Source organism: Pezoporus wallicus, unplaced genomic scaffold (assembly GCF_028554395.1).
Source record: "Pezoporus wallicus isolate ANWC-B61680 ecotype Strahan unplaced genomic scaffold, APGP_CSIRO_Pwel_v1 contig_6428, whole genome shotgun sequence".
NCBI classification, from domain to species: Eukaryota; Metazoa; Chordata; class Aves; order Psittaciformes; family Psittacidae; genus Pezoporus; species Pezoporus wallicus.
Window position 1 is genome coordinate 1,224,377 of NW_026639269.1, and position 26,053 is coordinate 1,250,429.

The 26,053-nt window shown below is 34.1% G+C and overlaps 2 protein-coding genes across 8 annotated transcripts in view; one reads left to right on the forward strand and one right to left on the reverse strand.

Moving 5' to 3' along the window:
• Positions 1 to 26,053, forward strand: part of MCPH1 (microcephalin 1) — a 122,460-nt gene that overhangs the window by 42,131 nt on the left and 54,276 nt on the right. For all 6 annotated transcript variants that reach the window (XM_057414062.1, XM_057414063.1, XM_057414064.1 and 3 more), the window contains one exon: positions 2,738 to 2,815. In XM_057414062.1, the coding sequence (XP_057270045.1) occupies positions 2,738 to 2,815 (78 nt within the window). The remainder of the gene's footprint in view (positions 1 to 2,737; positions 2,816 to 26,053) is intronic.
• Positions 7,130 to 26,053, reverse strand: part of ANGPT2 (angiopoietin 2) — a 37,767-nt gene continuing 18,843 nt past the window's right edge. Inside the window, exons 2-9 of one of the 2 annotated variants that reach the window (XM_057414070.1) lie at positions 24,673 to 24,828; positions 22,692 to 22,813; positions 20,839 to 21,071; positions 18,414 to 18,541; positions 12,508 to 12,609; positions 11,834 to 12,000; positions 8,776 to 8,906; positions 7,130 to 7,388 (exon numbers count right to left, since the gene is read on the reverse strand). In XM_057414070.1, the coding sequence (XP_057270053.1) occupies positions 7,228 to 7,388; positions 8,776 to 8,906; positions 11,834 to 12,000; positions 12,508 to 12,609; positions 18,414 to 18,541; positions 20,839 to 21,071; positions 22,692 to 22,813; positions 24,673 to 24,828 (1,200 nt within the window). In that variant the 3' untranslated portion in view covers positions 7,130 to 7,227. The remainder of the gene's footprint in view (positions 7,389 to 8,775; positions 8,907 to 11,833; positions 12,001 to 12,507; positions 12,610 to 18,413; positions 18,542 to 20,838; positions 21,072 to 22,691; positions 22,814 to 24,672; positions 24,829 to 26,053) is intronic. The other variant, XM_057414071.1, reaches the window with a different exon arrangement.

Genomic DNA, 26,053 nt, shown 5'->3' on the forward strand with positions numbered 1-26,053 from the left:
AGAGCATTATTGCCTTATTTCTAATTGTGTCACTGGCACAATTTTGCCATCTTTTTACCCAAATTCCTTAACCAAATACTTTAACTAAAGAAAAGAATGTGGAAGTGTTACTTAACCATTGTGATGAATCCTGTAGAAAATTAGTCATGAGAATTTAAATTAAGCAAAATATTCTTTTATTAATGCTACAATACTGAATACTTTAAATGCCTTTCTGCATGGTAGTCAGTCCTACCATAAGTACTTTCATTGGTAAAATACTTCGAACTGGATAATTAAAGTAATCCAAACAATCCATCAGTCTGAAGAAATCTGTAGTACCTCTTAATCAAGGTATTGATTTTGAGCAGTGTTGATTGTATTGTGGAAGATGTTTGTCAACATTTTAAGAAGCTGAAATATTATTTATCTTTTCATTTGTAACTTGGAGAGATAATTTATACTGCAATGTTTCTTTCTTCCTCTGAGAAAAAATTAAAATTATATTTTCAGAGACGGATGTTGGAGGAATATCAAATTTACTGTAAAACATTTAATCTTCATAGCACTCCATTTACATATTTTAAGATCAGTTATTCAAGTAAAAATACCGTATGATCATTCAGTGTTCTAGCTGGATGGGTAAGAGGCCTTAAATAAAGGCTAGTCAAACTGTGTTTTCTGACCCTTGAGAACTTTATATTTGACAAATTTTCCTGTATGGTGTGAATAAAAGTACATAGCTGATAGGGATATGGGAAGGAGAGGTCTACACCAAGGCTAGCCTTACAGCTGTATAACCCACAGGACACTTGTTGGAGATCCGTGCCATGAAGGTTGATAGCTACTGAATTAGATAAAATCATGCATACTTGAGTATGAAGTAACAGAAGGTTGATCTCTAGAGCACCAAGCCAAAGGAAAACGCACTTTAAGGTTGTAAAAATCCCACAGAGAAAATTATGCTTTTCCTACTCTTCTCTTCCCTCATTTTCTGCTTTTTTGGGTCCTCCATGACCAAGACTACGTTCTACTAGAATCTGATGCTTTCTTAATATTGCAATGTTATGAGCTGTATTTTATTAACTTATGATACACCTATATCCAACTTGATCCATACTGTGCCACTTTATCATTATATTTTAAGCTAAATCTCTTGTAACTGCACATTTGAAAACTTCTAGATAGCATTCTTCTCAATATGAACACTTTTATATTCAGAAGTATTTCAGCTTTTCTTAGTCCTTTTCCACATTCTAAGGAATAAGAAGATACTGCAGCCTTAGCAAAAATAAGTAGTTTTCTCAAGAGTAATATTGCAAATCATAACATTGATTTGTCCTACATGAACCTGAAGCATTTTTTTAGTGTTGCTATGAAAATATACTGGTTGAAAATTTGTCTCTCCCAAAGTGAGAAGCAAAATTTCAGTGACTTAGAATGGAGAACTCTTGCCTATACGTTCATGGAAACTGAATGTTCTAGTGAGTGATGACCTAATTATTTACTGTAGGACCTGCTCATGAACTCTGTATCTAATTTTCTTTTCATGTAGGAAAGTATATATGATGCCTTTGAACTCAGTTCCAAAACCATGATAGACAAGCATTAATTCATCTTTTGTTAAGATAAACAAAATAAGTTTCTAAACAAAATTCTGTAAATTATTATAAAAGGATTGATAGAAGTTGTTACCATTAGATTGGCCGGGAAAATTAAATGGGATTACTTAATCATAACTAATCTTTTGGGTTTATGTTTTAATTTGTTAGGGTTGTTTGCAAGTTACTCTTGCTACAAACATCATTTTGTTACTATAAGGACACGATGTGCACAGCATGGTACATCTGTTCCCGCTCAAGATTATTTACAAAGAAATTATTTCCATGGGGCACATTTCTAAGAATTGTGTTAGAAGTTACAATTTTCTTGGTTCAGTAAAGTCGATTTATGCTGTGATTAAAAGGCAAATGGCTTAGATAACACAATTCTTTTATTTGCAATATATACAGCTATAAGTATATATAATGCTTTTCTTGACTTATATTTAAGCATGCCAAATGGCAACTACAGGAAAGATGTTGCAAAGCTCAAGTGTCTTTAACAGGAGAAAGTTGTAGAATTGTGTGACAGTGGACAAATTTGGCAAGGAACTTACCAGGCTTTTACCTGCACGAGAAACTTTACAGCTTAACTCACACTGATGAAGCCAATGAGGAAAATTAACTCCTCTTCCATCAGTGTGTGCTTCGGAATTTAGACAATCTAGAAACTAGTAACAAAATGCCCTTTATATGACTCAAGGGCAAAGCCACGGTAGGTACTTTAGTCTTCTTCCATTTTCCCATAAAGACAACATTTCTACCACTTGAAGTGTGGTAGAAGCCACTCTTTGTGTGGTTTTTAATATTATAGTCTACCAAGTGCAACTTAGAATGATAAATTGTTTTGAAGAATGGTTTAGAAAATCAACCCTAGAAAAATGCTGGATGGACTAGTTTTGGGAAAGATCATTAAAAATAATAATAGGATTTTAAAATTTAATGTACCTATACATAGAAGTAGGACTTTGATATTTTAGTGGTTTCAGTTGTAAAATGGGCATCTTTCTGATTGCTTGATTTTTCAACAAATCATTTGGTTCAGGTAAATGAAATATCAAACTATTGCAACAGCACTGTTACTTTTAAATACACTGTCAAAGAGTTTGCTGTTTTAGAAATTAGAAGATGTCTACTTACTGCTTAATTTTTTTTAGGTTCTGTGGTCTTTGGAATTGGGCCATTGGATCTCAGAGGAACCATATGAGCTTTCATCCAGCTTTCCTGCAGCTCCTGTAAGTTTAATGGTCCTTTAAGCTTGTGAACTTTCTTTTGTGTATCTGGAAAAAGATTAGCCATCTAAACAGGCTTTGTGAACAAGAAGGCCTATTATAAAAAAGGTAATTTTTTTAAGGCAAATACTGTAAGGAGTTTGTTTCTCCTCCATCCACTACTTTTTGAAGTGTGTACAAAAACTTTGGTAGGCATGGAAAATGCAAAAAATTGATCTACCAATTAATTGATTTACCAATTAATATCTGAATAAGTAGGTTCTTATTTTAGTATAAATGTTCTTTAATTTATTTGTGGTATATTTTATTTATATCTGTGCTTCTATATAAACTGGAGAGGCATGTTATCACCTTACAGAGATTATTCATGTCATGGACTCAGTATTTTCAGTTCAGAAATGACTTCGGCACTGCAAAATAACTGGGCTTCTAACACTACTGTGCACGTAAAATGAAGCATTTTTCCTGCCTTTAGTGATCATTCTCAAGTACTGAATTGTCAGCCAGTACAAAAGTATGTATGTGCAGACCCAAGTGTATCTGCACTCCATGTGCTGTACTTGATTAAATGGTAATTTTATTTTGGTTATAAGCCAACTAAAATTCTAGCAGACTACTAGTCAATCACTCCAATAGTTTTGCCAAAAAAGGTTTCACAATTTCTCTTCTATTATAGCAGCAGCTGAATATTTTATCATCTGCTACTTGTTTCTTGAAGTTTTATATGGGCTTTGAAGAAAGAACATTTGAACTTTATTTTTACTATATTTGAACTGTATTTTACTGTAATTGTATTGACTGTTAAGAACTTATTCTTCTTTCTAAATCTGTTATTTATGCAAATTCACATGTTTGAGATGAACACATTATTTCATGATTTTAAGTTGTATGTTCTGAAAGTGTAGGGAAACTATAAATTATTCTGAAGTAAGTCCAAAGGAATTAATTCTAATGTAGCATTTTTTGTAAGAAGAGAAAATAGATTTTTTAATACATCAAATGCATTAAGAATGTGAAAAATAAATGAGCATGTTCTTTCCCCCCCTTTTCTGTAATCGTATAGAAAAAGAACACAATACTTGACGCTGAGTTTTCTGTTTCCTCTCAGACTACCTTGTTAATAACCAAGTATACTATCAGTAACAGTGTACACAGCATTCTTTGGAAGTGATTCCTGCTGGGGTTGTTTCTTTTTATTACAGTTTTTATTCATAAAGCAGAAGTAAGGAGGGCTCGGCAGATGGTGAGAAGATAAAATTGAGGGAGGTTATGGTTATGCTGAGAACCGAAATCGCTTCTGTTTGCAGTGTGCTCCTCTTCCAGGGGAACAAAGTCTGTGTCGAAGGTGTTATTTCCATCACCTTTCTAATCATCCCCTTCTTGAGTCATTCTGGTTTCTTACTCTAACATATGTCTTATTTTTAAAGATACAATTATTTGAGCATGGATGGTGTTCATATTCCATTTCAGTTTTCTATTCTCCTATTGTTTATAAGTATTTTTCTGCTTCCTAAGAAGTAATATATGAAAATGGTAGTGCATACTGTTTGTTTACAGGAAGGAATTAGAGGAAAGGGTTATCTTGTTGTTGTGTTTTAATGGCTTGTACCAAGTCCAAAGCAGTTGCAGGCTTCTTTCTCCTATTACTGCATTCATTCTGAAGAGTCCCCACTTTACTTTGTTGTTTGCAGCTTAGGCCAAGCAATATCATTTGGATAAAATGTCATTTTAAAATATGTTCACTCTAAAATATTACATCTGTTACATTTAGTCTTGATAAATTACTCTATTTTCCCCCCCAAAAATGAAAATGTCTTATTAAACAATTGATCAATTCAGTGTCTACATCAGTATCTTCAATAACCTTCCCAAAATAGTTATCAAAAAGCCTTAACCTTTGCAAAGGCTTTTTCCCAGCAGATTGAAACTAGCCATTCTTGTCATACCACGTTTTCTTACTAAAGTAATGAAGGGTAATGTCAACCAGTTTTAGCACTATTTTCCTTTGCCAGGTTGAGCATTCATACCATGCCAGATTCCGTCATGTGTTTGTTTTGTTTTGTTTAGATTATTGGGCTGGATATGCTTAATATCTCAAACACTGGAAGTATTTTGTTGTCTGATTAAATGCAGTAAAGCAGAAAATGCAGTAGACTCAGCATTTCTATGAAATTTCATAGAAACATCAAATATTTTAGATTGCAAGGGTCCTATGAAGATTGTCTAGTTCCGTGTTTTGCTTCAAGAGATTTTTCCAGTCCACCCTCATAGTAGTAAATTGATAAATTAAAAAGAAAAAGAAAATCCGATTTCCCCAATTCCAAATTGTTTTTGCTGTCTGTTGTTCCATTGCAGTGCACCTCTAAGAAGGGTCTGGCTCTGTCTTCTCTGTGTCCTTGATCAGGCAGCTGTATACAGTAGTAAAGTTTCCTCTTCTCTTTTCCAAGCTGTAAGCCACCAAGTCTCTTGGCCTGTCTTGGTGTGTTGTGTTTCATCATATGTCTAGCTCCTTTACTAGCTTGGTGGCCATCTGCTAGATTTGGTCTTTCAGTTATGTCTTAGGGATTCATGAAAGTAATTTTGTGACAGTTTTTGTTGTTTCATTTTTGGGGTGGTTTTGTTTTTTGTTTTTGGGGGGGGGGGTAGTTTGGGATCCATATATCCTTACAAGTTTGCTAGGAAAAACGATAAAATATTAATTTTAAATACATAGAGATTATTTTATGCAACTCTTCATATGATGACTGTTAATTTACATTTTGTTAGGCTCATTTAAAATCAGATCATGAAGTCATATTAGAAGTTATTGCTACCCTTCAGCAATGCTGACACATATATTCCGTGAAGCAGAACGGTGGTAGTGTGAGTGGTGGATTGCTCTGACAGCAGCTTTAATGACTATCGGTATAAAATGAAGAGTTTTCTTCCATCTTTCCCAAAATCATTTACTGCTTTTAAGATACAATGCCTTTTGTTAAGTAAGCCTCCAGAAATCTTGTGTCTAGGGGTCTTGTTTTGGTGTGATTCAGTGTGACTATTCTATGATTCTGTGATGTGGTTCTAAACTTATAACTAATTCAGTCACCTGCTGAAATTAAAATTTATCGAACTATTATTATAAGGCAAAGACTAAGCATGAGAATTAAAACCTACTTTGGGAAAAATCTCCACAAAATTAGGGAAATATAAAGAAATATCTTCTGAACTGCAATGTACAGTACACAATTATAAAGCATGTTGTAATAGTAAAAAAAAAAAAAAGTGAAAAAACACCCAGTAATTTATTCACATTGTGGTATACATTGAGGGCCTACCTATGGAGAATTCTTAGGGAGAAGTCCTAACAGTACTGAAAAAAAACCAACAGTATGACCTTAGATAAATTTCAGGGTGGGTTTTTTTCCTGTTTTAGAAATGTAGTAATTTGTTTCTTAAGTCATGAGCATAAATTTAATTGTATCAAATAACATGCATATGTTTTTCAGTTAGGTTATTGTTACAAAATGTATAGATGTACTACAGTACCAGGTGATAACTGATTGTCATACACAGTCGGACATCTGGTGTTAATGCCATTGTATTGGTTTATAAAATACTGATAAGTTATTTTACAGTTAAATGACAAAGGAAGGAAAAAAGTGCAATCTTCATAATAATATAAAGGGTATGCATAAGATGCTGTAATTTGCAGGGATTTTTGCAGCTAAGATAGTGACTGTAATAAGTACAAATTGAAAAAAAACAGTGATTTTTGTACACAGTATTTCCCAAGAATAAATGCAAAAGAATTAAATGCTACTTGTCCTCTGTTAAATAAAGTAATACAGGCAGGCTATTGGAAAGAGCCCTGAATAAGTATAAGAAGTTCTTTAGGAGGCTATGGGGAGAAAGAATGTATTCTTTAAGTACAGTATTCAGCTAATTACAGGACAGTGGGGTTTTTATGTACATAAAAGGCAAACATGACACAGAGAGATAAATAGTTCTAGATCTAGTTAAGTGTTTTATATTAGAGTAATGTTTAAAGTTCAGTGATGAGCCAAAACGCATATTTCTAAAACTATTTTTAGGTATTTTTCACAGTTCCAGTTATTTACTAACAAACACATACATAACATAAATGACCAGTAAAACAGTGTCCTTAAGTTGTCTGATGGTTTCTTGGATGTTCTTTTTATTCAGTTGTTTGGCCAAATCACTGTTATATCAGATTGACACTTTAGACTTTGTGTCTGGTTGAATAATATGAGCTTTAGCTGATCAAGGCTATTGCAATTCAGGAATTGTACTGAACCGATCCCTTCAGAACACTTGCATGCTTGAAAATGAGACAAGTTGCAGATGTGTGTTTATATGCTTGGAAAATGAAGTCTTTGAAGGCTATACAATACATAATTCACATAATACAAAAACATTTAGAAATCTGCTGGTCGAATCATCATAGTTGTGGCTTTGAGAGAGTATCCCGAGCCTTTCCAGTAGTACCATTTGATACCATTGAATTTGTTGTTGTTCTGTCGTAATGGATAATACATTCCGTTGAGGTTAGAAGGTCCGCATGCATCAAACCACCACCCTGCGAGGTAGAAAACAAATTAAAACATCAGGAGAGGTAATTTTCAAAGCAGTACATAAGGACACTTTGTTGTCCTGAAATGAGAAAGAAATCTAAATGCAGTTTTTTCTTTCTTATGATTTGGAAGTGTCAATATGAAATATTGCCTCAAACTCAGAAATGTATTTATGTACTGATGACATATTCTTGAAGCTTATGTAATAGACTAGTTTAAAATTGAGAAGGGAAGTTGTTCAATCAAGCTTAATTTATTATATATATATAAAAAATATTATTGTTGAGAGTCTGAGGGCAGAACTCGAACTATAATGGTATCGAGTTATCTGGTTTTTATCTGCTCTTTGGTAAATTCCTGTTCTTCACCGATTTGAACTCATTCTTAATCATTTTGGAGGATTAATTCAGTTATCTGTTTCAGTTCTCTGGGCAGATTATTTGACAACTTGGTAAGAAGGAAACAGAGAAAAAAAGCTGCCCAAACTTATTTTGTATTCTTATGGTCCTGACTTGTTAGTGGTTCATAAGGAAAATTTATTTTTATGAATAAGATAATAATTTTTATACTTCTGTTATGATGGCGATAATGTGTGTATTCTGTTTTGCAGGGCAGTAATCCAATTAGACTTTTGGATAAACTGAAGCTGTCTTTTGTCTTACAACATGTGCTATAGGGAAATGAACCACTGCTTAAGAGATAACAGGAAGAGAAGTCACCTTTACAAAGCAGTAGTTTACATTTCAGAATGTGGAATTCTAGGTTGATAAATTACAGAAGCTTCTACAGTTCAAGATAAAAATATCACCTAAAACTCCAATAACTGATGAACAAGCATTAGAAAAAAGCAGATGTGGTGCATCTTGTAATTTTGTAATTATATTGAAAAATGGAATTAAATACTTGTACCCTGCTGTTTTATATACAATATACATCAACTTTTCGGGGCTTTCTTCTCCTCTGGATATTTAGGGAAAGGGTTTGTGTCTAAAAAATTAGGAGCCATTTCACTGATGAATTGTGAACCTCTAAATAGCAGGATGAGGAAGGAGAGACATGGATGGGACTTAAGTATTTTGATCTCTGAATGTTATCTCATTCCTTGGAAGAAGAATGCTGTTCCTTTGACCAGTTCCACAATTACACTTTCTTGTACCCCAACTGTAGAGATTTTTTTCCCCTCCAGTTTTAACTTCTCTTGTTTTGCTTTAACTAACTTTTGTCAAATGATAAAATATTTCATTTGGAGCCACCGTACCAGCATTTCTATCAGTGATTTTGGACTTCTTCAGCAGTCACAATTTACTAAAACCAGATTATCACTATTTATCTCATAGACAATTTCAGTGCCAATAAAAATAGGAAGACCAAGAAACAAAAAAACATTCCTACCTCCTGTTAGCATTTGTGAACATTTGCAAATACATTTGTCATTGTCTGCATCCTTTGTGCTAAAATCATTTCCTGGCTGGCTTATACTACTTATTTTGCCCGCTGTCCCAGTAAGTCCTTTAAGGTAGATCCTGTAAAAATGAGGAATGGAAAAACAATTATTATGTGGAAGTTAATGGTAGTTGATCTATGACATAATGATGGAATAGTTTGCAATAAATATCTTGTTCAAATAGTTGAGTTCACTTCTGGCCAATGTTCTGTTTTAAGCTGTTTTGCAGCATAATGTTTTCACATGAGCAGGAATAGTCAGCACAATATTCTAATGAACAGCCTCCACATTTGCAGAAATGACTGTTTTGTTCATGTCATATTAGATGAAAATGAGAGCAAGTAGATACTAACTCCTGCAACTTTTCATACAGATCATGCATTTTTTAACACTGTAAGTACATTACGCAATTATTTTTTTTTAATCTGCTTCAAGGGTTTAGGCCAAAACTTTTTTATTCTTACTTTGCTGTTAGCAAAACATGGCAATTTAGCATTACAAATTTGCATGTGCAGGAGATAATAGCATTACCTGGACTATTAATTACTAACTAGTAACTGGTATTTTAGGAGTTCCTCAGTTATTTTGCTTTTCACTTTCCTAATTACTCTTCTTTATTTTATGTTAAATCCTCATGGGTATTTAAGTTTCCTTCTCCTGTCAAGGTAAGCTTTCAGTGAGGCTGCTACTGTTTGGATCTGGTTATAAGGTGCAGATGCAGTCTCAGTGGCGAGGGACACACGGCACAGAACTGAGGCAATTACTGTGCTACCTTGAATTATGAGGACTTGAACCCTCTTCTCCCACAGTATCTCTTTGGTGACTGTATTTCTGTGTCAAACAGCTCATCCTTCTCGTCATATTCTGTTTGCTTAAGGAGGAGATCTGACTGAGGAGAATTAATCTGTCCCCACATTAGTCTTTATCTTGCATGTAATTCTCTGCTTATGATAGAATTTGGTTTTAGTGGTTTAACAGATTATTTTCACCCATTTTATATTCTCTATTTGAAAATATTAAAAGTAAATGAATTTTTATTCATTTATATTTCAAAAGATTGCCTCTAAAGATTTTCTCAAAAACCTTTTTCAGAAAGTCAAATATCCTGTTTTTTCTTCAGGTAAGGTCAAAATTCTGTAAGGCAGTTTCTAACATCAGTGGTATTAAAGATTCCAATATAATGTATGATTTAGGCTTGATTATCAAATATCAAGTCTAAGGTAAGAAAGGCATTATTCATTTATTGTTATTATTCCATTTTTAAAAGTACTGCTTAGTATAACAAGAAGATGAGAAGCAGCAGATGTAAACTGAAATGAGAGGCTCTGGCCGGATATCAGGAAAACCTTTTTCACAACGAGGAAGGACAAGCAGTGGAGCAGGCTGTGCAATCTCTACCTTTTGAGGTTATAAAGAGCCAACTGAATAAAGCCCTGAGCAACCTCTTCTGACCTCGTATCTTTGAGATCAGGAATTTTGACTCAAAGTCCGTTTTGATCTCAAATGTTCGATGAATCTATGAAACACCAGTTTCATGGCCCAACTAATAATCTTTCCAGCATTCAGAATGTATTAATGCTCTTAACTGAATACTTTCCTAGGGTTTTTTTTTTGTTTTTTTTCATAATGTTAAATATATTTTTTAATCTACTGCATTTTATGATACATTCCATGTTTGGCTGCATGTTAAAATAAAGTATCATTTTTCAGATGACCATCTTAGTTTTCAGTAATTGTTTTTTAATATTGTAGATGGATGGGGTAATAACCGATTTTGCAAAGGTTGCCTTTATAAGTATTGTAAAGCCTTGCTTTAAAAAAATCTCTGCTGTAGAATCTGACTGTTTCCAGATGAAAAAAAAAAAATATTTGTTTTGGAATTGAGACAACTGTATACTACTAAGGCATTAGATCTAACAATTTGGCAGAGGAGGGGGGATGCTGACAGTTTTGGATTGCATTGCACATAAACTTGAGTTGAAATAGCATCGATTTTCTTAGGTGTCAGACTGACTTTGTTTACAACAAATAGTTGCTAGAAATCTTGGAGAAATTCATCTGAGTTTAGATAGCTTTTCTGTACAGTCACCTAAAGCTCCATGAATCTAAGATTCTTATAAACATTTTATGGGCCATGTCATAAGAAAGCATCTGTTACAGTGTGGAGTCTCTAGTTTCTTCTATAAGCAATCAAACAGTATGTACTACGTTTACAGAGAGCCTGGAGAATGAAGTATGAAATGCCCACATATTTCAGCTGTAGCTAATACTATTTAAAATATATAATACTGCCATAATATTTATTTATATATATTTATTTGTAATTAGTATTATTTCCTATTTTAACAAAATATGTGAGAAGAAATTGAGAAGCTTCATGTTTTACAGAATTACGGGAGCATATACAATAGGTCCATTAAAATCTGGTGTTTAAATTGACAAATTTGTTGAGGGGTGAAAGCATACATATACTGTTAGCTTAATTTTCACAGGTAGGAGAGTTATTCTTTGGCAATTCAAGCCAGTGGGTCATGGAAGTAGAAGGTAACATTACCTCTGTATGCTGTTCATGACAACAGAACAGCTCCTACTAGTCACAGACTTAAGTGGAAAATCTCCTTGCAGTATTATCCACTTTAGTTATCCACCTTCCAGAAATTAACTTACTGCAGGGAACCAGAACACGACAGCACTTGCAGACAGGTTCCTGTTGCACTGAAAAGTCTGCACTGCCATTCATTATTTTGGCACATGTATCCTGTCTTATACCATGCCATCTCATCATCTTTGTACATCTTGTGTGCTACATTCACCCAGTGTGCATTAGAAAAACACACATTCTCTCCATTGAAAAATTTGCTTTAGGCAATAGGTGAAAAATGGAGCAAGAATTTTCCGAGTGAACTGAAAAATCATATTTCATATGAAATATGATCTTGCATCTACACAGTCTAGAATTATTATTAGCTAATTTTTTTAAATTAAGATCTGATTTTTTCTGCTTACCTGTATTTTTGTTCTTCACTTGCTAGAGAGAAGTGGTCATACAATGAATATGCCTCATTCCCTTCCCAGTCTTTCAGGTGTATTTTAAGAACATAACGCTTCTGATTAGTCAGTTGAGAAACAAACTCATTTCCCAGCCAGTACTCCCCAGCAGGATCACCAAATCCCTGTAATTCAAGCAGTATATTTAAATAGCTTTGTGGGGTTTTTTTCTTTGAGTTTGAAATTATCACTTTATCAATTTTTAAGTTTAATAGTTTTCAGTCTGTCAACTAAGAATTTACTGTCTATGGGGGTCACAGATCTGCCATATTTCAAAAAGTTAATTTCAGTGAAGACAAACTCAGGAATCTGAAATAGTGAATCAATATTACTTAGTAGGGTTGGAGCAGTTTCTACTGTTGCCAGTAGAAACACAAATATAAACAACTCAAAAAATGTGGACATACGAAACAGTTGACTGAAGAAAAGTGAAGTTTCTCTTTAAAAAACAAACATCACACTTGCAAGTCTGCTTAGACAAACAACTTGTTCATTTCGAAAATGTTAAAGTAGTATATCTAAGGACAAAGATAACTTTTAGTGCCTGCTTGCATTCTGAGGATGCCATTAATGCAACTTTATTATATTAGATTTCAGATAATGACATGGAGGCTTCAGAAAACATTGTTTACCATCTTGTACTCCTTCCATGTCCGGTGAAAGTCCAGACTGCCATCTTCACGTCTCTGAATAACTGTCCAACCTCCTCCACTAGTTTCCATGTCACAGTAGGCCTATCAGGGTAAGCATGTAACATAAGTGCATGAAATCATGGCAAAACAAAAATACAAAGCATTTGTGCCAAGTTTTAGTGTGCACAAATGCAAAACATGTATTAACCTAAAAATGCTGGTTTTCATAGCCTTCATACAAATCACCTGTGGTTTCCCATGAATAAATATGATTTCTCAGTATATATGATGCTTAACAGAATACAGATGATGCCTTAAAAATGGCTGATAGCTGGTGTTGAAGGAATTAAAAAATGAATGTAGATTCTGATTCTATACTTCCCTCTTGTGCTGATATTTTTGTGAGTTTCCTGATGAAGTATCTCTCCCAAAAGATGTTTTCACTTCTCCATCTCTTTTTGTGAGAGATCCATTCAAATTTCTATGGCTTGTCAGTTTAACATTAACAGATGTTATCATACTGTTAAATTCAGGCAATGAACAAGCTGAAATATGGTTTTATTTCTATTGTCATTGTTCAGTGCCTTTGCAGATGGTCTGACCCCAAAGTTAAATCTAAATATAGAACAATTATTATCTGAAAGTTAAATCTTGTAGCCATGTTAATATACAGCCTGTAATTAATATCTTATATTCTAGAACAAAAAAATAACCGTATGTCCAAATGTTCATAAATCATCTTTGATTTTGCCATGTTATTGCTAAACATCTGAGAGGATTGACACACAATAAGCAGTTCAGTGAATTCAGTTTTAGAATACCCAATAAATGCATCCCTCACGCAGTAGAATTCAAGTTAATAAGTGATTTGTTCAGTCAGCCTCCTTCTAGATTAAAATAGAAAGTGACTGCCTTAAATAAAATTCTTGTGTATATTCACTGCAGTGTCAGAGATAAAAGGTATTACTGAAGGTGCCAATATACTGGGGACACTTATTACAGCTGCTTGTCACAATGTGCCTATAAATGCCCCAAATTGTGACTGAATGACACAGATGCTATATGTCTTTTTCATCCTCTTCTGTGGGAGGGCTGTCTTATCAGTGTTAGCAGATTTGAGTTCTTTGAACTGTTAGTCATCCTGGAAATTCGCTGAAAAAGTATGACTTCAAAGAAGCTTCTGTTCTGGCACATTGTTTTGTGTGTCATCTTAGGAAGTAAAAGTGGGCTGAGTTTTCAATATAGTTATCACCTATTAAGTAAGTGAAATATTTAGCTTTCAGGCTTGACTGGCAATCCAGAACACTGTCTTTCAAACTCTCACATATGCAGCTTTGCTTATGAAATCATTCCTTTGCTTTACAGATAATTTCCCTAGAAATCAATTCTCTGAATAAACAAGATGAAAATATTTACTTTAACACTAGGAACTTCAAATTTGCATACACACTTGATTTTTAATTTGGGAAAAAATAAACTATGAAGAAAAATGGCAGTAAAGATTAAGGAAAGAAAATTAATGAAATAAGTTGATCTATGTTTATTACTTTTTACTACATATAGTTAAGTGAATGATATATATTCCTAACTAATTTTAAGGATGGAGATACGCTATTCAGTAAAATGAAGATTAAGGAAAGGACTCACTTAGTTTAGACAATAAATTACTGCGTCAAGTCTGCAGAGGGAACAATTTCTTCATGATATATGTGAAAGATGAAGGGAGATGAAGCATTTCTTTGGACTATAACTTCTTTTTTTTAAAAAAAAAATCTTCATTCTCCAGTAAAATGATATGCATGTGAGGCTTTCTCTAGCACTCATTACTAGAACAGAACTCTTCTGAACTTTCGGCCTACCCTAGGTTTTATATTCAAAAGGAAGAAATGTAACATTTCATATGCCTAGTACAAATAGATACCAAGATTAGGCAGGCAGCAGGAGTCTTCAAGCAGATGCCAAAAAGAATAAAGATATTAGCCTCTCAAATTACAACAAATTGGCAGGGGGAATATTTGATTTATCTTGTGAACTGCTTCAGTATTTACAGTTCTAGCAGCTGTAGTACTATGAGAGCTAAGGTCAGCCGTTTATGTTTTTCACCTTCAGCTAGAATCAGTGCTGTGTTTTTGAAAATGCTGTAATGTACATGTCACCAAGACTAGTCCCCTTTCCAAAGATGTGTAAGCTATGAGCAGTTTGATGACAGTTTAATGTCTTAACTGTCCAGGAAGTTGACTTTCAGTATACGTAATTTTTCTTCTTTATTCTTGTACATTATTTGGGGCATAAGAGTTTTCAGACCTACTTTCTGAATGGTAAGGCTGAAGAACCACTCTGATTTTTATACCAAAGCACTTGTGGTGGCCATATCTGTGCAGAGTCCATTCATATCACTTTTGGCTGTTTGAACGTTTCTGAGTCATGATGCTTAACGATTTTGTATTCTGCTATCTCTAGCTCCCAAAGATGTAACTAGATAAAAATTGTGGTCTTAGTTTCTCTTTTCTGGGGAAAAAAAAAACAAAAATACAAACAACCTACATGTGTGGTTTATGATGTAATTTAACCTAATACCAGTTACCAGTGAAAAAGATATGATGAAACTTCTAAAATTTAAAAAAAAACCAAACCAAAAAACGAACAAAAAAAACCCCTCTCATCTGACTTCTTCCTGTATCAGAGAAGCTACACACATGCTCTTTTTTAATGGAATTAAAACTGGAAACAATCTCTGTATGTTTATTTTAGATGTAAGGTCCATGGCACTGGCTCCTTTTGAAACGACTACCTAGTTGTCCAGATAATCACTTTTTAGGAAAGTTACGCAGAACCATTTTGTTGATAAATTCAAACTTGCCCAAATCACTGTCCGCAAGAAAGTTTTGGTTAAAAAAGCCTTGGCTTGGAATGTGTGTCAGTCAAAAAATTCAGCTCGACAACGGGTGGAAATGGGGAAGAACTTAGCCATTGCTTCTCTTCCTATTTTAAGATCTGGGGTAATGTGGTCATAATAGTTGTGTAAAGGTTGACCTAATGTATTAGGGTCATCTAGACCAGGATTAACCAGATTAATTAATCTGAAGGTTAATGTGTTCAGGTGCATGCTGTAAACATGAGGCAATTGACTTTTCATGATTTACCTCTGCCATTTTATCTTGTGTCAGCAGTCTTTTGCTGTTTTTCCTCAGTGTTTTTAGAAGGACTCAGCTTTTGTGCTGGTGTAGAACAGGAAAGCTTGAAAGCTTGAAAATATTAATGGAATGAAATAATTGTTTTCCTCTCAGCTCTTGTATGCAGTTCTTTAGTTCTGGATTATGATGGGAAACAGATTAGTAAAGTGTGATCAGTTACAGATTAGACAGAAGTTGTTTGTAAGCCTGTTGGGAGGTCAGAAGGTGTTACAAGAGGAAAAGACAAAAACATAAACAGCAGTGCAGCACTTCTGCACATAAAAAAGGTCATGCTGTTTCCTGGTCTGAGTGGCCATCCACATCATAAACATTTGAAAATGGTGTAACATGTTGATTATCCCTAAACCTTAACTTCCCTTGACAACCCCTATTCACATTTGTATTTATATAAAAAATCTGCTTCGGGTTAGAACTTTTTAGTCTTCTATTTTCCATGCCATACAGTAAATAAACCTTTGCTGTCTTTTTAAGTGTCTTTTTCATTCTATCTGAAGGAGTCAGAATAAGAATAAAATCCCTGATATTAGTAAATTAATTACTAATTTAATCAAATCAGTACATTTGAACTACTTTCTTAACCTAGTCAATTACCAGAATAGGTATTTTTTTTTTAAGTGTTTTAAGCCTCCAGGTTCAAATGTTTAATCTGATATGATGAAATGTTTAATGTCCATTTTAATGTTTTATATTTTAGGAAATTTTTGATTGTATTTTTGTTTCAGGGATAGAATATTTTGGTAGGTTTTAATTTTGTAGAAATGTGCATTATTCAGATCATATAAATTGCCTAAACATTTATGGCTTTGAAAATGCAATGTTAAAGTTTATGAAATTTTCATTCTGTAATATGGCATGTAGTTGTGTCTGCTTTTAGAAAATATGAATGCTATGTACATTATTTTTGATAGTAAAATTAAAACCAAAGGTAAAACCCTGAGAGAAGCAATATTAAGAGAATCAAGGAATGTAATCATTCCTGAGATGTCTCACAAAGACTGCTGCAATCTATTACTTTAGAGATGCAGTAGCTTGCATCTCGTTTAGCTTTTAAAACTGTGACTGTAGATAAATATGCTATATTTATCGAATATCTTCTATAAATATTCTGCTTCATGTGTAATAAACCACTTTATTGCATCTTATGTAACTTTCTTGTGAAACAGATGTATTGAATATAGACTAGACTATTCCAAAGGAAAACCAGTCTCTTTTGTTTTTTTTTCTTTCCCAAAGGAAGCAAACTGCATAATTTCTCTAGATGATATCTGCAGAAATTGTAGATTTTATGTATTGTATTTTATAGAAATTATCCAAGCATATTCCCTTTAGTTGAGAGCTTTGTAAGGGTAAAGATCACAAAGTCTGACTTGGGTTAGATGAAGTTCTGGCACTTCAAAGACTAGTCACTGGTGAACTTAGTTTCTAAACCTTTGCTATCAAAATTTGATTCTCTCACTTTTTCTCTGTCAGAATTTTACCAATTGCTTTCCCACATGTGCCCTCATTTTTCTCTGTTTTTGTACATTTTCTGTTAGCTTTTTCCTCCCCAGTATTTCTGATATAATAAAGTAGAGCCTTAAGAACTCCATAAAACACTTTTTTTTTTTTTTTTGGTAAGGAAATGTCTACTTTATGAGATTATAAAAACTGTAGAAAATTACTTAGTGTTTGTCTAAGAAATATATTAAGCATTTTTGTTTATATCCAAATGTCCCTTGGCCTCTTGGCCTCCTCAGCCTGCTGTGTCTGAAAATTGGAAACAAACATTCGTCATTTGAGTCTCACTCCTCGGAATGCTTATAGCCACACAGTCCACCTGACACTTTTCTCCCTTTCAGATTTTATTGACTGTTTCAACTGAATTATACCATCTGAACCTTTATCGTTTTGTTTACTTCAGTAGATGGAGCATCTCTGTCAGGCATCCACTGTTTCATCCAGAGTGCCATTTTTATTTCAGGATTTCTTCTATAGAGGTGTAATGTGTCGCTTTAAACTAAATTGACACTGAAGTTCATTTCCGTTAAACACAGAGGGAGACAAGATATCCATAGAGGAATTAATTTAAACTGATACAGTGAAATCACCACAAACTCATCTTCTATTTAAATCAGAGTGGTATTTTCCAGGAAAGTCCTCTCTGTTATCCAGTGTCAGTTGTGCTGATGTAATTGCTACTTAATTATTACACAAATGCCCTTAAAGCTCTGCATAACAAAGAACTGGAACCCAGTACTGAACACAGTACTAGGAGATTGCTTACATGAGTACATATCCCTGAGTACTCTTCCTTGCCCCTGATTTTACCTTCTTTTGCCACCTGAAAGGACTTGGGCATATGAAGGAACTAGGAAGTTAGAGGAGACAGGAGATTGCTGATCATGCATAGCAATTGTGTTGGAGATTTCATAAAGAAATTATAGTACTATATTTCTTTAATTGTGTTAATTATGGGGAAACAAAGAATGAAATTCTGGCATGTTGAAATGAACAACAAAATGCTTGCTCATTTTGACTAAGCCAAGATTTCACCTGAATGACTTCCTGTGAGACAGTCAGATCTATAAGTGATGACATGCTCATTAAAAAAAAAAACAAACTGTGGTAAGTAATAAACTTCACTATTAATTAGCTTTTAAAATAGCATTTTTACCAGATCTAATAACTTTTTAATACACAGTATGCCTAGGTAGCACTTTATAGGCATCCTACCTTCTTTTCTTGTACAGTGTTTGAAACTGTTAAAGTGTAGATTCCACTTGTTGTCAGTCCAGACTTGAAAGCCTCAGCACAGTCTTTGAAGCTGATTTGCTCCTCTTTAGCTATGAAGTTGTTCTTAGCTGTTAAAAATGCAACAGAAATTGAAGGCCTTAAGAGAAGATGAACAGATGTTACTAAGAAGCAATTAATGATGCAATCAGCTTAAAACTTTGCAGTTCTGAAAAATACGCCTGGTCCCAAAAGAAATGAAGGTAAAATTATATGTGTTATTACTGTATATTATTTAGAGACATTATTTTGCTATGAGCATGGTTGCTTGATAGGTTAAAAAGTGCTGACTTTCTTAATATGTGGAATAACAGAACTTAGGATATAGTTTCTCATTCAGTTGAACAGTTTCTGTTTCCATTCATTGCCTTTGCTGGGACTCCTTCATGCATTACAACCTCTGCATATTACAAACATATCTAACTAGCAACTGATTATATTAATAATTACCTTCGGCCAGTACTCCAGTGTTGTGAAATCTAACCTAAGAGTTATGAAATCTTTTCTCATACAGATGACTGGAATAACTTCACTTACACAGTTTTAGCTAGTGGTTTTGACCCTGTACTGAGCAGACACAACTTTGTATGTACCAAGCTGAAACTTGGCAGCGCAGCCCAACCCACAAAGGAGATATCCCTTCTGGAATTCATTTGTGTAAAAAATGTATTTTCATATGCCTAAGCCTTCTTATTTTACAGAACAGTCTAAGGCTCATCTTTTTGTTCAGTTCTTTATTAACTATAGAGGTTGGAATTTCCTGGCACTTTGCCTGCTGACTGATATTTCATCTTTTACTCTTTTGGGGTTGGTTCTGTGTATTTTCCCTTTTAACTTAATCTAACAAGCACAGCCTATTAGTACAAAGTTTTAGGTGCCAGATAAATAACATGCTTATGTTACAATTGCTTATTATGTTCTCGAAAAAGAACTTGCTTATTCATTATTTACCTGTTTACATGCTTTGCCTTAAACATAAAAATAACACATTCAGTGTTTTAATAGCTTTTCCACACTCTATTGTTTGTATACTGTCTTAGAAGCTTTCCCTGCTAATTTTGTCTTTTTGGCAAGCATTCATTATTTTTTCAACTCTGGGTTTAACAGTGTTGTAGCCAACATGACTTTGACTTGTTTACTTATTTGTGCACTAGCATAGCAGATAAAATCAGCAGGAACATGTACAGCCTTGGTAATGGTATTTAAGGGGACAGTATCGATAATTAAGACAAAAACCTTGGGTTTTACTTTGTTTAGAAAAACTTACGTCATGTAATTTAGGATGCCACTGAAAGCAAAGACCCCTGAACACCCTTTTCCTTTTTTGTGATTCAATTTACAGTAACAAAACACAGTCCATCTATACTGTTTTCTAAATTGTAATGACAGGTATTTTAAATTTTTTCTAGTATTTAATTTAAAATCTTTTTTAGAGGTATATATGCATCTGTGTTTTGAGCCCTGAGAATTTTACAGGCAAATGTGCCAAATTCTTTACTGTTTTATATATAACAGCTATACATTATTAATTTGACAAAGTTCCATATCAGACATGAAATTCAAAGTAAGGAATTCGTTCATTTGTTTAAATTCTGTTTAGCCATAACTTGCAGTTTATGGCTTGTGTGGGCTTTTTTAATGGAGCATGTGAATCTGCCTAAACTTGGAAGCTGTGCTCAGTGAATACAATTTGTTGCAGGGCTGTCAAGCATCTAAGGGTGAGATTATTGCCTACAAAATTTGCGAGGCTGAGGGATTTTTATAATGAACAGGGAAGCTTCAGTGAATGACCGAGGACTTCTGGGAGTACCTGCTGCCCTGGGCTGGGGCTTTTGTTGTTTGGGGCATACACAGGTGCTAAAAACTGAGCCAGTACTGATTCCTTTGCCCTTTATAGACACTGTAATTTGTCCTTTCTTTGATCAGCTCTGCACAGAGCAATGACAGGTGGCAGAAGCAACCCTTGGGAGCCAGGACATCATCTACAGGACAGCCCTACATCATGCAGTCTAACTTAAATATATGGTCAATATATACATGAATGAATGCCATGTGAGATGAATGATACTTGGCATCTCTGTGTTTTGTAGTACTGAAGTCTCCAGGCAAACCAATATAAATCACAGAAGATGAACAAAATGTTGAAAAGAAAACATACAGATGTTGCGGCTGTTTCCCCACGACCACCACCTCCCCGTGTGCCCCTAAAAAATAGGTTCATTAACTCAGATGCAAAATTTAAGGAAAATTATATAATTTTTGAGAAGCAGAAGTGTGGCAAAACTGGTTGTTAAGACTTTACAGTTAATAATGTACACAATTTTGGGAATGTCACTCAAATGATATAAGCATGTCTGCTTTTACTTACAGTTTGGTGTAGATATCATAGTAAGCAAGTTGTGAACAGTCTCCATCAGATCATGTTGCTGTTTTTGCAAAACTGAGTTGTTTACTGTAGCTGTAACTAACTGTTTTTCTAGTTCTTCTATAATAGAATTCTGTCTGGCTACTAGGACCTGAAGCTGATCTTTTTCATCTTTTATTGACTTCAGCTGAAGAGTGTGCTTGTCTTCCATCTCAAGAACTCTTTTTTCTAGAAAGCTAAATAAAGGATTACAGTTAGGCTCCAGAGAAACAATTCTGATATGTAAAGAGACTCAAGCCTGTTGCAGAAATTTCTTTCTTCTTAAGTACTCAACTTCATTCTCTAATGCCATGAATGCAATAGAAAGCTAAAGAAAAGCTGAGTTTAGTTTGATACATGTGCTTTAATTTATTATATTAGTACATTCATAAACAACATCTACTATAGTCTGTTTAGCAGGCTTTTAAAGTGTAATAACTGGGTGTTTGATAAATCAACAGTATGAAAGAAAAGATATAGTGGAAGATTTCATGATTTTTACCCTATTAAAAGATAGAACTTATTTAAAGATGAACCTATGAACTTTTTGAACATTCTGTAATTATAGTAAAATATAAACTTAAATAAACATTATGGTGTTAAGACAGGGAAACATGCAAATAGTTGCTTGAATATGTGTAATCCATCTCCTGTTCTGGAGCTGGTATGAGTATTTGACTGGCTGGAATATTATTTCATTGGTAATTCTTCTGATGCATGCTCTGAGAAAGCTGATGTTAAAAGATGCATGACCAGAAGGGATAAGTTTACCTAAATTCCGCTGCTGTTATCGAAAAACAAAAATCCTGAACCTTATGTTTCAAGCAGATTAGCTCAGTATTAGACTCTCTTTTGTTAGGTGAGAAATAATGCTTTTGTCTTTACGTGGGTTTTACAAGGGTAATCGAAAGTCTGCAGAGTTCAACACACAAAAAAAAAAAAAAGTGACATTTTAAAATTCAGTGTTTACTTTGCTTTCCATTTGATAAGGATGCTTGTTTTTATTAAGCTGGTAGATAAAACTTTTAGGGAACGTATATAAATGTAGTAGAGTAGTGAACTAAAATGTCAAAACATGTCTCCTGGGTTTTTAAGCTAATTCTTTCAAAATAAAAAGCACTTTGCACATATGTTTCTCATTGAAAAACATGGCTTTGAAGAGGAAAACCTACTGTTATTGCTGCTTTTAGATTTCTCTGTAAACTATTTACTGCCAAAAGTAAAATAGGACCCTGGTGATATGAAAATGACACCAGCTGAAAAAAGGTATGAGCCTTTGGACAACAGCTGAGTACAGAAACTGGTGGGAGCAATAGTTGAATATAAGTCTGAATTTCAAAAGATTGACTAGTAAGGAATATTGAATATGAGTAGCGTTTGACTTTACTTACCAGCTTAGAAAAAAATTCTGGCGAAGACCTGATTGTGTATTCAGATAGCTGCGTACTACTTGGAAATAAGGTTTAAAGATGGGGTTGCACTGGATTAGTTTGAGTCAGGTTATATAATGCGTAAGTCTAAAGAAGAACACAAATTGGCTACAGCTGAAGTACTGAGAAGTGTTTCAGTTTTAACCTTAAGTTCCACATACAGAGGAAAACTTTAAATAGTGAAGTATTATATATAAGCAGAAAACAAGAAGAATAAACCTGCATGATTCTCTAGGCTTTAAATAATATATGACCTTTGTAATGGGCATAGCTGGGTGTGGAGAGCTTCTATACAAGGCCTTATTTTCCTATATGAGTACATCTGTTTTTAAAACCATTAGGACACATCAGGGAATAGCATTTTATTGAGTTGATAGGCAAACTTACCTGTTCTTTTCTTGTAATTTAGTAATCTCATTGGTCTGATCTGAAATCTGTCTTTCTAGTTTGTTTGTTGAAAGAGAGTGTTCCAAAAGCTGAAGTTCAAGTCTGGTTGTCTGGTTTAATACCTAAATAAAATGTATAAAAATATTTGAAAATTAAGATTTTTTTAAAATAAACTGTAATTTCTTTGTGTGGTGAAATATCTACTTAAGCCTGTAAATAAAATAAAATAAAAAATATATTTTTAACACCTAATTTGGGAACAAATGCCCATAGGAATAGAGTGAAGAAGAATACACGGAGTTGCACCGATTTTTTTTGTTACACTACCATGTATCATTGGGAATATTTCAGTAGTACACTATGTTTCTAATCAATGGCTGAAACTTGCTGTGTACTTTAGTTTTGTTGTCATTCTTTACCCTCTGATGTTCTTATTTTATTACTGGAACTATCATGGTGGCTGTTCAGGGAATAAGTTTCTCAGTCTGGTGTAGAAAGTAAGTAATTTGCTTATCTTTCACTGGCTGAAATCTTGGCCCAGTCCTGAAATCACTAGATAGTTCACTCTTAGCTACTTTCGTTAATCCCAAATTATATTTTAAAGTGTTAATCATGTAAACCACACTTTGGTTATTTCACTCCTTGAATTTTAATGTTACCTTTTCTCTACATGTATTGTTTACTATCTTTAAATGAAGAAATGCAGACATTAGAAAACATGGAAGATACTTTTTGGTTTGTATCAGATTGCATTACTTTGAGGCATGTTTTCTAGAAATAATTTCTCATTGTTTTAGAACAGCTTTTTTTAATTCAGCAGAATTTGGCTTTCCTTGGCAGGAAGAATTGATTACTCATGTCCTTCATGTTAAACAGTCATTCAGGACATGATTTCACACTTAAGTGTAATTGTAAACTATTGCCAAAAGCAAGTGTCCTTGAGAGAGCAATTGTTTGGCTAATTTCCTTATGTTGCTAATTAAGCCCTTAACCCAGTCACCAGTAATTTCGAGCAGAGAAGGAAAGTTACAGTGATGATTTTCTTCCTCTAAGCAGAAAATAATTGAGTAATTTCCATAAAGGCATTACTGTGAATGAATAAGTACATTCTCCTAACATCTGCAAAATAATGGGCTCCTGAATAATGCAGTCAGAAAGTTTAATTCAGTACGCCTGTCAGCCATGAACTATCAGTTTATCAAGGAGTTCAGAAAGGCTTGCTTTAGGTTAAAATATGTAACAATTCATTGGATGAGTTCTACAGACAGTAAAAAGGCTAGCAAGGAAAGACAAATCCTTTCTTTTTGTTTGTTTGAAATAATTTAGAGACTAATATGTACAGTAGGCAAGTTTATTTCTGTGCGAATTTGCTCATCTCTCACTTTTCTAGTAGTCTCCTCCTAATTCCTTTTTCTTGATTTACCTCTGATTTTTTTACTTATCCCCCTGTTAAATGACAATAATACTGTGCATTGTGCTGGAAATGAACTATTATCCTACTTACAGTATATGTGAAAACATTCATTAAAAAAAACACACAAAGAAAACTGAAAGAAAAAGAAAAATTAACCTGATAAATGGAAGAAAGGCAGGCTGAAGGAATCCTCTTTTTTCTGGTTGTGAAAGGTGCATTGTCAACAAAGATATACAATGGGGGTTGTATAAAAGCACACTAGTACCCAACTGATGCTTGGATATAGTATAGTAGTTTTAAGTACATTATCCTTAAAGATGAATGGAACAATTGTCTTGTTAGACACACTTCAAATCCTCCTGGAAGTTTTTCAAGTGACAACAGTGGGCTTGAGATGGAACCATGTATTACTAATTACTAATGTTTCTTTAAGCTGGATAGAGCTGTTGATTATAATGATTGATTTCTAACTGTTGAACTGTGTAGCGTAACACTAAACTGTGTTAGAAGTGTAGTTGTGGGTGTGGGGGAAGCAGAAGCATTTTTAGTTTGAAATTCATTACTTACTTGTGCTTCAACATCTGTTAATTTGCGAGTCTGTTCAGCTGTTTGATTTAGTAAGTTTGTGCCTATTTCAATCATTACTGCAGTCTGGTTCTGCACTGCAGTTTGCTGGATCTCTACCATTTCTTTCTTCATACTGTCTTGGATGTAATTCTCAAGCTACATGGGAAAGGAAAGAGAGAAGAAGATAGTTGCATTCTTTAAATGTTGGAGGGGGGGTAGTACAGTAAGGCTGCTGGCTGCCTTGCTAAACAAATTTGTTCCTTGTATGTTATACAGTTCTGTGAAGTTTCCTCATGTTAAGCTCTGACAGGAAGGGCAAACATGACAAGGAGTGTGTGGCCACCCATTTTCTACAGGCAGGAATGAGATTTGTAGGAGGTAGGCAGAAGGTGCAGTGGTGAGAATGCTTGCAGGCACTTGGAAGCTTTCCTGCCTTAGTGCGCCCACCACTATAACCATCAGAGAAGCTTCACCAGCTTTGGCAGCAATGGGAATGTTTTAGAAGACAAAAGCTTAGGAGTTTAGTCATCTTCCTGTATCTAGACTTAAATATTTTCAAAAGCATTTTTCATCATATGACTAGAAGTCAGAGAAGAGGTCAGATGTCATTTAACACTGTTCTCTGTGCATTTTTATCAGAGAGAATTTTAAATAAAGAAACGAAACAGTAGAAAAACCTTAAGCACTTTTAAATGCTTAATATTTAGGAATGCAAAAACTGGTTTAAATACTTGATTCTGAAGTCATTTCTATGTCTAAACTAATAAGGCTTTTTTGGTAGTCATTTTGTAACAGAGTACACTGCTTTGAGATTCAGATCTGGCACAAGCTTTGAACCACACCTACTATACTGCTGTGTAAATAACTATGGATACTAAACTTTATTCTTCAAGGTCGGCTCCTTATTAATGAGAGAGAGATCAAAACGGTAATCTGAGCAAAGCTATCTCTGCAAAGACGATTACAGAACTCCATGATTTCTTTGAAAATGTTATCACTGTCTTATTCCGAAACACACCACTAGAAAATGAGTTAATTCTGGGCTTAAAGGTAAGGTAAACATTTTATGGTAGGCTCAGGCAATTGCCCAGTTAAAACACACAGCTGTAATGTTGCTCTGATTACAGTAGACAAAACCCGTGATTACAATTTACGGCATCTGGTAGTTCTGGTTGCCAGATTTTTACACCCCTTGTCACTCTGCTTGCAACCTTCAAAAGCAGTTTTGTTTGGACACACGGATCTGCTTTTTCATAATTTATCTTATTTGAATATCTGTGAGTATAAGCCTATCTCCAACTATCTAACCTCTTTCAAATGGCATCTCATTCATATGATGTATTCTAAATCACTGAAGCATTCTCTTGACTTTAGTTTAACA